At 40.5% G+C, this 13,912-nt stretch overlaps 1 protein-coding gene across 2 annotated transcripts in view; it reads right to left on the bottom strand.

Annotated features, from left to right (window-relative positions):
* Positions 1-12,121, bottom strand: part of LDLR (low density lipoprotein receptor) — a 36,494-nt gene extending 24,373 nt beyond the window's left edge. Inside the window, exon 1 of one of the 2 annotated variants that reach the window (XM_051971554.1) lies at positions 11,315-12,121. In XM_051971554.1, coding sequence (XP_051827514.1) covers positions 11,315-11,396 — 82 coding nt within the window. In that variant the 5' untranslated portion in view covers positions 11,397-12,121. The remainder of the gene's footprint in view (positions 1-11,314) is intronic. The other variant, XM_051971553.1, reaches the window with a different exon arrangement.
* Between the last annotated feature and the right edge of the window lie 1,791 nt (positions 12,122-13,912).

Here is a 13,912-nt window from a genome sequence, read left to right as displayed (position 1 = left end):
TATTCCTATAGTGACATCTTATGACTGTGCATCATGAGAAATGAATGTCCCAAAAAATGTTTGCCGAGAAACATCCAGACAATGGAGGAAAAGCAAGGAAGGAAAGTATTTGATAAATGCATGTTGGGGGAAAAAAGGATGGGCCAATCAATTAATGAGGTCAAAGGACAACTGATGAATGACCCAACTGATCAATTGAGTTCTTTGGTGGATTTATGATAAGACATGGACAAGATAAAAGCCAAATAGGATAGGTAGGCAAGGATGGGTTTGGCCTGTATTGCTAGAGAAAATACTCATACTCACGAGACTAAGAATCCATCAGGGAACTGAAATGGGAACTTCTCTAATTATTTATGTAATATGGCTTATGAAGGTTGCGTTGGCATCTAACCTCCCCATGCTACCTCCTACCCACTAGACTATGAATCCCAGGAGTTTAAGGACTCTGTCTTAGCTAAATTCTTTTCAAAAAAAGAAAACTTCCCACAAACAAAAGGAGGACCTTCTCAAGCACTTGATACATATTTCCCAGAGATAAGCTGCTCATTTTAATTTAACCAAGAAAGAAACAGTTCGAATGCAGACTCTGCTCTTTACCAGCTATAGAAGCTCAGGTAAGTCTTTCTACCTTACTGAATCCTACCTTCCTCATCTATAAAATGGTTAACCTGGATTAAATGACCATTCAGATCCATTCCAACTTTAAATACATGATCCTAGGATAGTAAAAGTTGAGAAAAACTGGGTTAAAATCCTGATCCTGATACTGGGCTATTTTAACCTCTCTCCAACTCAGTTTCCTCTCATCTATAAAATGAGAAGTTTGGATTAAATGACCTTTAAATCTATGTTCTTATCATCCCATGATGCTGTGAGAGGGAGAAAGGAATAAATGTCAATGGCCCTAAGGAAGAAGAGAGATCAGCATGGCAGAAGACTCACTTTTCCAATCCTTGAGACCATAGGCAACTCAATTAAAGAATGCTTTTTGAAATGTCTATACATTCTCCAGAGTGGAGAAGTTGATCAATTCTTGTACAGGACTGAGATGAATTAATTTCAGCACACCACCAAATGGACAAAATGATAAAGACTGGAGTAATAAGGAGTGATAGGGATACACGGGTTTTTTAATTGTCTGCCTCAAATGTTACTACCTCCAAACAAAATATATTTTCTATGCTTCTGATTTACTTTAAATCAGGAATATTTTTTTAAAATATCTGTTGTACACAGTAAGTACTTGATAAATGCTCTATCTAGTCATCTATCTGTTCCTTGTATCTACTTGTTCAACAGGAACGTAGGGATAGTGCCTTTTACTTAAGAGGCATTTAATTAAAATAATCAAAATAATAATAAAATAAAATCTATTGAATGAATGAGATAGAAAAGGCACACTACTCGAACATATCTTTCTGTATGAGCATGGACAAATTGTTATCCCTTCTCTGAGTATCAAATTTACTTTTCTGTAAAATTAAGATATTGAACATAGTTTCCTCCAGGATCCTAATGAAGCCTGGTGATCTCTTTTTAGGATGTTTCTAAAATACATAAAATCATGCTGAAATTTGAAATATAATTTGTTTTCCCATTCACGTTCATGGACCCACTAAAATTACCCAAAGACCACTGGGTGAAGCTGGGTTCATTAGATTAAAATGAATCTAATCATTCAGAGATTAAGAAACTCAGATTTACCAGATGAAGTGTAAGGCTCCCCTTTCCTCCTCCTGGCTTGACTTACTGGGAATAGATCATTACTTCCAAGGGATCATGGATGTTTACAGAGCTAGAGATCTCAGGGATTATGCAGACCAACTGCCTCATTTTACAAATAAGAGAAATCATTTCCCCAGTCACATCAAAGATTTCATGCCAGGTTCCCAGACTCCAAATTCCAAGTACTTCCCTCTCCCCGACATTGTTTTGGGCTTCCAATTATTCAAGGCTCAAAAAAAAAAAAAAAAAAAAACCACTTTCCCCTCATCTAAAAAGAAGAGTGGCCATATTCATTTATTCAAACAAAACTAGTGCAATTCATCAGCTCTTTTAAGGCAGTAACTTCTCCAGGTAACTTAACCAGAAAACTAGGGTTTTACTCAAGACAAAAGAATTTGTATTCTTCAGACCTGAGCCAGTACAGGCTAGTGAGGTATTTTACTGGTATTGAGTCCCAAGGAATCAGTCTGTCATCTCCAGAGGCAATGGACAAAATTCAGGGGAAGCAGAGAAGATCAAGCAAGCATAATAATAATTTGTTGTTCAGTCGTTTTTCAGTCCATCTGACTCTTTGTGACCCCACCATTACTTTTATTTTATTTTTATTTTTAGTGGTTTGCCATTATTTTCTCCAGCTCATTTCACAGATGAGGAAACTGAGGCAAACAGTCAAGTAATTTGCCTAGGATGACACAGCCTCTGTCTGAGGCCAGATTCGAACTCAGGAAAACTTGTCTTTGTTTCTCCAGGCCCAGCCCTCTATCCATTTCACCACTAATTAATAATAGCTAGCAATTATTTAGCACCTACTATGTGCCAGGCACTGCACTAAATATACTTTACAAATATCATCTCAATCCTCACAATCACCTTAGTAAGTAAGTACCATTATAACCCCCATTTTATTGGTAAGAAAACTGAGACAGAGGTAAAGTGACTTGCTCACATAGCTAAGATGTACTTGATGCTGCATTTGAACTCAGATCTTCCTGAATCAAGGTTCTGAGATGTATTTACTGCTCTAAGTGCCTTATTTTTCCTTAACAAAGAAGTCACCTGAACATCTAGGTGGCACCAGCCCCAGTTAGGAAAACTTGAGTTCAAATCCAGCTTTAGACACTTGACACTTACTAGCTATGTGACCTTGCCTTGCCAAAAAAAAAACATACACACAAGAAGGAAGAAAAGAAAGAAGGAAAGAAAAAGAAAGAAAGAAAGAAGAAAAGAAAAAAGAAACAAAGAAGGAAATGAGGGGAGGAAGGAAGAAAGGAGGAAATGAGGGAAGAAAGGAGTGAGGGAGGAAAAGAAGGAAGGAAAGAGAGAGAGGGAGGGAAGAAGAAAGCAAGGAAGGAACGAAGGAACAAAGGAGCAAAGGAAGGTCCTAGACTAGAGGGTTTAGTGACTTTCTACCAGATGGAGAATTGATCAGCTACCGGAAACATCATGACTATAACATGGGGATGACGACGAGAGAACTATCTATGATGGAATTTAATGTTGTTGGATCTCTCAAAAGAGCTCAAATGGCCAGGCTTTAATGGAGATCAGACTTCAGCTAAGCCTAACAGAACTTATAGAATATAATAAACATAAAGAAGAAAAGAAAAATTAGAAAGCATAGGTGAGAAACTAAGGGGAAAGAGCCAGAGGCTAACAAATGTGTGTAAGAAAAAGCAATCATTAGTTTTTCACGTTTGCTTAATGTTTTAGAATGAACAAAATTCTGTCTCACTGACAGCCCTGTAAGATAGAAATTTAAGTGTATGCATGTTACAGATGAAGAAACTGAGTTGCAGAGTGGGAACATGGTTTGGGCAACTTAGTATCAGAGCCGAGACCCAGGTTTCTGACTCCAAGAATTAGGAGTTGTGATTCCAAGTTAAGTCCCTCCCATACCACACTCTCTGGCTTAGCTAAGTACAGTTTGGGTGAGCAGTTGAAACTAGGGTAGGGCCAAGAATGAAGGCTCTTGAATGCTAGGGAGAGGGCTTTCACTTGAGCAAGGTTCCAAGAAAACAAGATTAGGACTGACTGAAGGGAGGAGGAAATGGATCAGCCAGGGAAAGCTGTCACAATTGTCCAGGAAATGCTAGCAGAAATGGGAGAAGGTCCTTGGAAAGATAAACTGACATCTAGAGAGTGAATTAAGACAGTTCCAAGAAATAGGAGAAAAAACATCATGGTGTAGGGGATAGTACTGAAATGTGAATCAGGAAGACCTGCCTTATGGTCTCCGATATTTACCAGCAGCTGTGTAACCTTTGGCAAGTCACAGTATGAGCTTCAGAAATGAACCTCTACTTCTAAATTTTTGTTCCTAAAGACCTGGGGTTTGGACAGATTCTGTGTGGTTAAACTACTGCAACAATGTTTTCATAGTGGTGAGAATGATGAGTTCAAATCCAGCTCTGGCTCTTCCTAGCTGTTGAGATGATGGGTAACTTTTCTTCTCGGAACCTCAGTTTCCTCATTTGTGAAATGGGGAAACTATTGCTTGTCTACGTATTTCACAGGACCGTTGTGGGGGAGGGTAGAAGGAAACCCTTTGTAGCCCTCATTCAACAACTGTAGGACTATACATGGAATTTAATGATCATTTCTGTAAATATCATATGCCACACTCTGGAGAGACCAATTGATTGATTTAGAGATTTATTCACATTTCTGATCTTCAAAGTTTTGAAAGAAGAAAATTGGAACTTTTATACCACTCCCATTTCTTGCACAAGAGAATACGGGTACCGACTTCCATTTACTTATCAGCTGTGACTCAAGAGAAAGTCACTTCCTCTATCTATTTTTTCCTAATCTATAAAATGAATGATTAACAGATGGAAGAGACTGGGCTTCAGGGAGGGGAGAAACATCAAAACACATTTTAATTAAATTTCATAGCTCTTTAAAATAAATATAGTTTCATTTTTATGGTTTTATTATTGCTAAAAGTAGTAACTTCATCCCTTTAGCACTTTTAAAGCTAGCGAAATGATTTCCTCACAATAATTATAAGATGGAGAATATGGATATTATCTTCACAAAGTCAGGAAGATCTGAATTCAATCTAGTTTCTAGCTATTAGACCTTGGCAAGCCATTTAACCTCTGCCTCAGTTTCCTCATTTGTAAAATGAATATAATAATAACCACCTATCAAGGTTGTTGTGAAGAACAAATAAAATAATAATTGTAAAATGCTTAGCACAGTGACTAGCACATAGTAAGTGCTATAAAAATGTGAAATATGCAATACTTTAATTATCAACTACAATTGACTTATTTAGCTCTTCTCAGCAATACAATGACCTAAGAGAGTTCCAAAAGGGTCATGATGGAAGATGCTCTCCACATCCAGAAAAAGAACATCCAAATGCCAATCAAAGGATACTATTTTCACTGTCTTTCCTTTTTTCACAGTATTTTCCTTTTACAAACTGTTTCTTTTTTCATAACATAATTAATATGGAAATATGTTTTACATGATTGTGTATAAACTATAGCAATTTTTTTACTGTCTTAGAGAGTGGGAAGGATGAACTTGGAAATCTAAACTTAAAAATAAATGAATGTTAAAAGTTTTGCTAGAGTAAATGCTGAAAACTATTTTTGCATATATTTTGAAAATAAAAAGCTATTTTAAAAATAAAATAACAACTGAAAAAAAAAAGGTTTTGCAATGGTGAATGTTGAAAACTATTTTCCATGTATTTTGAAAAATAAAAAGCTACTATAAAAATAAATATCTTTCACCTAAAAAATGAATGTTAAAAATTTTCACGTAATTGGGAATATAAAAAACTATTATATTTAAAAAGATTTTTTAAAAAAAGAAACATTAGCCATCACCATCATTATTATTTTATAAATGAGAAATTGAGCTGCATCAAGAGGAAATTATTTGACCCAAACAGCTGCAGAAGTATCAGAGCCAGGAATGAAAGCACCAAGTATCTAGTATTTCTGCCTATTGGTTTGTAGTTGTTGTAAACTGTTACAGGGTTTAATATAATTTATTTATTATTCACTCTGGAGGACAAGATTTGAGAAAAGCTGTCAGCAGAGACATTCTACACATCTGAAACTTCCAGCTGCTCAGGGACAGGAAGTCCTGAGCAAGGACATTGTTCATGCTTTGTCATCAAAGGAGGAGCTAAAGTCACTCCACCGATTCAGGCTCATTTCAGCCCTTCCTGTCTGACGATGAAGAGGAAGCACAGAAGTTGGTAGAACTGGTCAACTGGCTAAAATTGGTAGAACTGGTTCTTAAAACATTTGAACAAGGATGTGTCAAGTAAACAAAAACTTCTATAAGGAGAATTTGCAGGGGAAGGGAAAGGAAGAGAACAAGCACTTATTGAGTGCCTTACATATGCCAGTAACTGTGCTAATCACTTTTATTAATGAAAACTGGGAAATAGTAAAGAGAAAGGAAGGAAGGGAACTTCTCTAGCATCCACCTAGCCAACTTAGGAGGACATTTTTCAGTCTAGCCATGGAACTGATACATACTCAAAGCTCCAAATGCTATCAACCAAATTAGCTGAAAACATCAGGACTTCAAAGGACCTGTACTGAATACTGGTTATGATGTGGGGAGAAAAGGAATAAGCACTTATCAAATGCTTATTCTTCTTGATTTCATTTAAGGTTTACTTGGCAGAGATACTAAAATGATTTGTCATTTCCTTCTCCAACTCATTTTACAAATTAGGAAATCAAGGCAACAAGGAGTAAATGACTCCTCCAAGGTCACACAGCTAGTCAGTGTCTAAGGCTGGACCTGAATGAATGTTGTTCTTAATTCCAGGTCCAGTGCTCTACCCACTGCATCAACGTGCTCCTGTTTGACACGTTGTTTCACCTGCCTGTTTCTTTAACTGTAAAATGAGGAGTGAGGTTGGACTAGATCAACTCTAAAATTCCTTTATCCTCTAAATCTCTCAGCATCCTCAGGGTGAGACACTACCAAACCTGACAGTGAGTAAGGAAGGATGAATAGGTGCTTGCCCACCATCCCCACAACCCCGCTCCAAGGGTGCCTGTATAATTCTTGGAAAAGGGGAACCAAGAAAGGACATTGAGCAGTGCTACAAGTGCAGTTTCTAATTGGTTAGCAACAACAGCAACAACAACAACAATAAAAAACCATTCCAGATATCTCATGCATAACAGATGAAAAAACCCTGAATTTCTGCTTTTTTGCCCTCATGCAAATGAAGAGGTAATTGCTTTCTATGATTTTTTTTCCCTATATCACCACACTATCACCCATCAAAGCAAATTAAGAGGTTTTAGTTTCCTAAACATATGATGAGCTAAACCAGGGTTTAAGCATCCCTTTAACCTTATACTGGCTGTGTACCAAAAAGTCACTTGACTTCCTAGAATTCTGTGGGACCCCAAGTGGCATAGCAGCTACCAACGGGAGGCAATGCCTTCATCTAGGACACCCTAAATAAATGAAGTCACAGGTCTCCCCCATTCCCCACCACCAATGGGCAAGTTCCAAACTAATTCTCAGATTCTGTGTCTCTATCTCCTTTTCTTCTTTTTTTCTCTGCCTCCCCTCCTCTCTTCTCAGAATCTGGTCATCCATGGCAATGACACACACTAACTGCTTACTTCTACAATCTCTTAGCAACTAACTGTCAACTCACCTGACAGATAGAGGCCATTAGCAAGCTTAATGTATACTTTGGATGGATTTCAGAGGGCTTTAGGCTACATCTGGCCACTGGGGAATGCACTAGAAGCCCAAGGATGAAAACCAACTATACTTTAGCCTAATCTCCATTTTTAGAACAGGAAGGTATCTTAGAAGGCATTTGGTTTTCTACCCTAGTGACATACCAAATAAGTAAATACAAAATATTCAAGAGGGAATGGGAGTGGAGGAAAGGAAAGGAGAAAGGAAGGGAGGAATCCAGGACCAACTCCCATCTCTCGCCTTAGTCAGTTTAATGCTGCCGGAACTCCAAGGGACCAGAGCAGGATAAACTTATAGTGTTCTAAGGTTTAACAGGGAAGTTTTTTTTTTTTTAATTTCCCTAGGTATAGGTGATCTGAATATGAACCAAAAACACTCATTAGTGACTTTTGATCAAGAATAACTATTTTCAAGTCCAATATGGATGGGCATTAGCAGAATTTCTCAGAAATGCCAATGCCAAGTGTTGGTTATCTTATGGATCATCTACCTGAAAAATAAAAAGAAAGGAAGCATTGCCTACCAAAAGAAACAAAACCCTGCAGGATAAGTAAGAGAATAATAACTGATGATAAAGTAACAAATGTCTCTCAGATTTTTCAAAGCCTACTGGATATGACCCTTTCACAAAGGTCCTTTATCAAAAAGTAAATTATAACGATCAACAATCTCTTTCTCACATTCAATGTCTCTAGAGTCAGGAACCCAGGTTCAAATCTTTCTTCATCTACTTATACAGTGTATTCTACAGAGCTGTGCTGAACAAAGATAAGATAAGGTTATCAGTTCCATATACACTGTTATCTCTATGTGAGCTACCACAATTATCAGTGTTTCCTTGGGTAGTTACTTAATCTCCCTGCCTCTATTTTTTACACCTGTAAAATCAGGTGGTTGGACTAAATGACCTCTAAGGTCTTTTTTCACTCTAAATCTAACAAGGCATCCTGATTATTAGAGTCCAAAGATAATAAGATGAAGTCCCTCCTCTCAAAGTGAATATGCAACGTTTGCTCAGGTGAGGATGATGTGAGCAAGTCATTCTAACTTTCTGGATCAGAAATAGTCCCTGCTCAAAACAACTAGATGAGTTATTGATACCACTAAGTATAGAAATAAAGGCCTAATCGCTGATTACCAGATTATCAGACTGGCCACAGTTGAAATCTCAGATTAACATGTTGCTCAATCAGACCTACAAAAACAACTCTTTTTTTCTCCCATTAAAAACGCAGAATTTTTTAATTAAACTAATAAACAAGCATTTGTTTCCTTTAAAGCCTATAATCTTTTTACAGTCTCAGGCGGCCAAGAGGGGGAAGAGGATCACTTAATTCTTAAAACTATTATTCTTATTATCCCTCACAAGTTCTTAAAACATTACACTTTTAAAAATTGCAACAGAAAAAAAAAGGGAGCGCCTGAACTTCGTACCTGGCGCTGTTATCTGAACATTCCCGATCCTCAGCTCTTACCAAAGCCAGAATTTCCAAGACAGATGTGAAAGTCCTGCAAGTTTGAGCTTTTAATCTCAGAGTCAAGAACTACCGTTCTTGCATGTAATTTTATGATGGGAAGAAACGCCAGTAGCTTCAAGTTGACCCTATTTTTTTTTTTTAATCAGTATCTGCAACGATTAAGATTTTAAAACTCTGTAAACTGGCCGGGCTTTAGCATTCAAAACGAAATAAAGAGCTGTTAACAAAGTGTTGGCTAAAGTTACAGGTTTTTTGGAACACTGGGTCCTGGGAGAACTGGCCCTAGGATGCGTTGGTTTTAAGGGAGGTTCTGAGCTGAGCAATCCTTTTGTCTTTAGGAGGAAATTAACCGCAGTGGCCATAAAGTGGCTTACGGTCTGAAGACTTGGTTCTAGAGTCACTAAATGATCTGGGTTTGGGTGCTGGCTCACGTGTGAACTTAGCCAGGGTTCTTTTCCTCTCTGGATCTCAGTTTGGACATCTGTTTCTCCGGTGCCTAACATTGCCTCATGCAAGGTAGATGCTTAATGTGCAATTGAATTGGATGGCAGAAAGCGCTTTTTTTCATGATCCCTTTAAACTCGGAACCCAGTGATCAAGCAGAAGGAGATGGCTTTTGAGGATTTCGATCACTCCAGGCTGGAACCAGAAGATTAGGAGCACAAGGGGGCAGGAGCAGATGGAGGAAAGCCAGGAACCTCACCCTTCCCCCAACCCCTCCCCGAGACTTCCCGGAGGTTCCGAGTGACGGGAGGCTGGGAGGTACCATGCGGAAAAACCCACTTCCCTCACGCCGTTCCTGGCCCCTATTGGCCAAGGGGAGTGGCTCGAGGATCGCCAGTTCCAGAGACATCCAATGGGAAGGGCCCCACCCTTCCCCCACCAACACTACGCGAGGGTTGGAGTGGGATGGACCGGAGGAAGCCGAAGGTTGGGCCTCGGAAGCCCTCGAGGACAGCTTGGCCGAGGCCGCTGCAGCAGCTTGGAAGTCGGAAAATACGCTGGGGGAGGAACTCCAGAGGCCCCTGGACTAGGCAGGGCCAGGCTGGGGGGAGAAGCCACGGTTCTTCCACTGGAAGGGGGCGGACACCCGCCAGGTCGGTCCCGGAGCCACCCACGCCGGGTCCGCCCCTAGGGATTACTCATCTGGGCGGGAGGAGGGAAGGGGCGCGAAGTTTTCTAAGAAAGGGGCGGACCCAATGCGAAAGAGTCATACCAGATGGAATGTCAGACCCCCGAGGTCAGCAACGTAGCCCAACCCTCCCCCAACTTTTACCCAAGAAGAAACTACTCCCGAGAGCATTTAGACCTGGAGGGGTCCTCGACACCACAGATTCCAGATAAGCAAACTGACACCCAGGGAGCTTTAAGTACGTTAGCTAAAGTCACTAGGAGGGCATGAGTATCAGCGGAGGGTTGGAACCCGAGTTATCAGCTCCGGTTCCAGCTGGCCCAAAGGCTTTCCGGGGGACCATACCAACCAGCTCGTCAGAGGCAAAGAATGGAGAGAACCGCAGGTTTGCACCATGCCTGTCCCGCCGTCCTCTGCCTACAAATTCCACTTCGTCCATTCGCTGAGACCAGCGGGATTCTAGCGGATAGCATCCGCCATCCCCATCCGGAGTGATAACCAACCGCTACTAGCTAAATCCCCATGGTCACTCCATCTGGCGAATGAATGAGCAAAAGATGTCCAAGTGACAGTGAGGGTGGCGAGCTACTTCGGGCTCTGAGTGCGCCTCCCTCCTGTAGGTTTTGGCAGTCTAAAAGGCCGCCCAGAAAGAATGAATGGAAGCATGAGGGAGCGGGAAGGCGCGCGGACAATCTCTCTCCTCTGGAGATTGTAGGGTTAACTATCTCCAGAGGGCAGAACTACACTCCACCTCAGCGAATGGGAACCGTATGGTGGTGACTAGTACAAATCCCACCCCTCTCCCTCTTCCATTTCTGACCGGCTTTCTGCGAACCACGAATATCAGAAAAACTTTATTCTTATAATACCATCTAGCCCTATCTAAGCCGTCCGTTCACGATAATGACCACTCCTAGATAAATCACAATTTCCGCCACTAACTAGCGATCCTATTAGCCTTGTAAACTCATAAAAACACCCTATTGTAGCTAGTTTATCTTCGGATCTCCATCTCGAGCCTTGGCACATGGCAGAAGCTTACCAAAAGTATTGGTCCAGTTGCAAGGCAAAAAACTGGCTCCCAATTAACTGATCTTTCCAGTAAAGAGAAAAGGTTAAGATGCGCTTCGCAGCGACTGTGAGAACGACTACCAGAGCCAGTGGATTCACAGGCATAAAAGTAAGGATCCATTAATTAACAAACCCCTCTCTCTAACCAATCAACCGGTAAGAACTTTCCAAGTCCCAGTCAAAACAAAACAAAACCCCTTACCTGCATTCGTAGCAGTAGGTAGAATCAGAATGACAAAGAGCCCTGAACTCAACAATACATCTAAAGCTCGTGGTACTTTCATGCTTCCTTCTCCCGGTTTGGGCTAGCTTCCTTTCCCCCGGGTTCTATTGTGTCCTATTCCCACAGTTGGTCCTAACTGGGCTTTAAATTTTCCGATGAAACCCAGGCGTGACTTAGCACGTCTGTATGAGAAATGCTTGGGAGGCAGGAGTTATTTGCAGAATTTCAATGTGCGGCTTCGATGAGGGGGAGGAGTTTAATGTGGGGTGATTTTCAAAAATCTTCACCTCACAGAAAGGAGGAGGAGTTTCCAACGCATGATGTGACATAGGCACATTCTTTAACCCGTGAAATCCTGACTGCAACTGGACAACATTCCGGACCCCCTTCGCAACCCTCACTGAGTCCTGGAAAACAATTCCCCAAACGTTTCTTATGTATCTGTCTCAGTTCCTCGATACCGCTATTCACAAACTCAAAGCAGTTCAGCAACATCTGTACTCCTCAAACACTGCAGTCATTGAATCGTCTTCCCTTAGGCTCATCACGAATGTCCAATAACTAAGGCTGTAGCTTTTTCTCCGTTAAATGGCCGCAGGTCTGATCCTCGCGAAGGTACTCTGCATGGCCTTCGGAACTCCAGTCTGTGGAGTATTTAGCCCAAAGCCATCGCGCCTGTGAAGCAGCGAGATGTTTTCCAATTTTATAGTGATACATGCGTGTAGGGTTCCCTCCGATCTCCTGCATTGTGAGAAAAGCCACACCCTTCTAAAAACAAACAAATAAACAAAATGCTACCCCCAGCTCTGTGCTGGATCTGGGATTCGGAACTAAATTCTTTCGCTTCGTTTGAAGTGAAAAAGCCCGTAGGTGAAGTGAGGAGTTGAGCTGGCTATTTACGCAAATGAAATTAAAACAAAAAGCAACCTCTCATCGCTATTTCCCCCCAGTTGAAAGTTTGTCCCAGGCTACTCCGCTGCTTATTCAAAACAAACCTAGTTCTCTTCCTTCTTTTCTCCTCTTTCCCTCTCTCCCCACTCCTTACTTTGTACCTAGTCACCTCACCTCACCTCACCTCCCCAGAATGTCAACTTTTCGAAAACAAGTACTTTCATCTTTTTGTCTTAGATTCCAAGTGGCCCAGAATAGTACCTGGGATTTAGCAGTCAGTTGATTAATAAATCTGAGATCCAGAAAGAACCTAGATCTAGATCTGGAAAAGATCTAGAGGCTAGCAGACAATAAGCATTTATTAAGCCCTTACCGTGCACTGCGCTAACTAAACTAGAGCCGTTTGTTGGATTGAAAGTAAGTTATTAATTAGGCCAAAGGAAACTTATTTGAGGGGTGCAAATGCCGAGTCCCTTGCTCAAAACTCCTTTGGACCTCGTCTGGGATGAGAGAAGCTCATGAGGTCTGTCCTGCCAACTGAAAAGAGGGCACACTGCAAGCAATAAAGGGGGGCACGGTGCTGAATTGAATGGATTGCCCTAATCTCACTTATGAATGCCCTTTCTTCTGTAGACTGAAAAAAGAGGTTAATAATACGGAGTATATTTTGGTCTCCTTTTCCATAAATGGCAAACAATAAAGAGGTGAGGTTAATCCCTCTAGATGAGTTAAGATTCATTCAGCTCTTCTTCCCTTTCATTCTGTAAGCCCAGAGCTCCTATAATCACAAAAGAGGTTTTGATTTCATTTGTGTTACTTAAGCATCTCACAACAAAAAAAATGTAACCCCAGAGCATGATCCTCCTCCCCCTGGGACTTCTCAAAGCACTTTGTTTCAAATCTCTCAGCTAAACACCTCACATTATCCTGTGGATTCTAACTTTGCTAGGATCTTCCTGAAGGCAGCCATCTTGTCTCATTTGAATTTTGGACCTTGCCTTGTACACACAAGTGGGCATTTACTGTTTTCTTTTTGAATGAATGAAAAATAACCGCAAATTTAAGGCAAAGTAGTTAAAATGTAGATTCCCAGACTTTGAAAGTGCTTCTATTCCTTTGTACAAAAGTCAGGCTAAGAAAAAGTAGAAAAGTACTGGTGTTGAGTTTATCTTTCCCTCTCCACAATGTCAAGGATTTGGAAGGGAGAAGAGGGGATGATATTAGGGTTGGCAAAAAGAGAAAGGAAGGGGAGTTCCTGAAGCTTTTTTTTTTTAAGTGAAAAGAACATAGAAAGAAGGAAACTCAAGCAGGATAGTTTGGAAACATATATTGGTGTTATTATACACTTAAAAGTAAAAGCAAGTTGTATGGAATAGAGATTTGCAGTTTCATATACAATTGTTTTACCTGATGTTGAGCTGAGAATAGAAAAAATAAAACTTCAAAACAATTAAAGGTAAAAGTGTTGTCTTTACATAACAGAAAGGAAAATAAACTAGTTGTGAGTATAGGAGACCTGAGAGGTATTTGCATCTCCTCCACTTGAAGATGTGTGTGATATTACTTGAGTCCCACCCCCTCAGCATATTCGTAAAATCTGGCCTTCATTACCTCACAGAATTGCAGTACAGCACCAATAACCCTGGATTTATTATTCATCAAAAGCCTTGCCTCAGATCCCAGGTC

Source organism: Antechinus flavipes, chromosome 1 (assembly GCF_016432865.1).
Source record: "Antechinus flavipes isolate AdamAnt ecotype Samford, QLD, Australia chromosome 1, AdamAnt_v2, whole genome shotgun sequence".
Taxonomy (NCBI): Eukaryota; Metazoa; Chordata; class Mammalia; order Dasyuromorphia; family Dasyuridae; genus Antechinus; species Antechinus flavipes.
The sequence above is the reverse complement of the archived record's forward strand: the minus strand, read 5'-3'. Positions and strand labels throughout refer to the sequence as shown.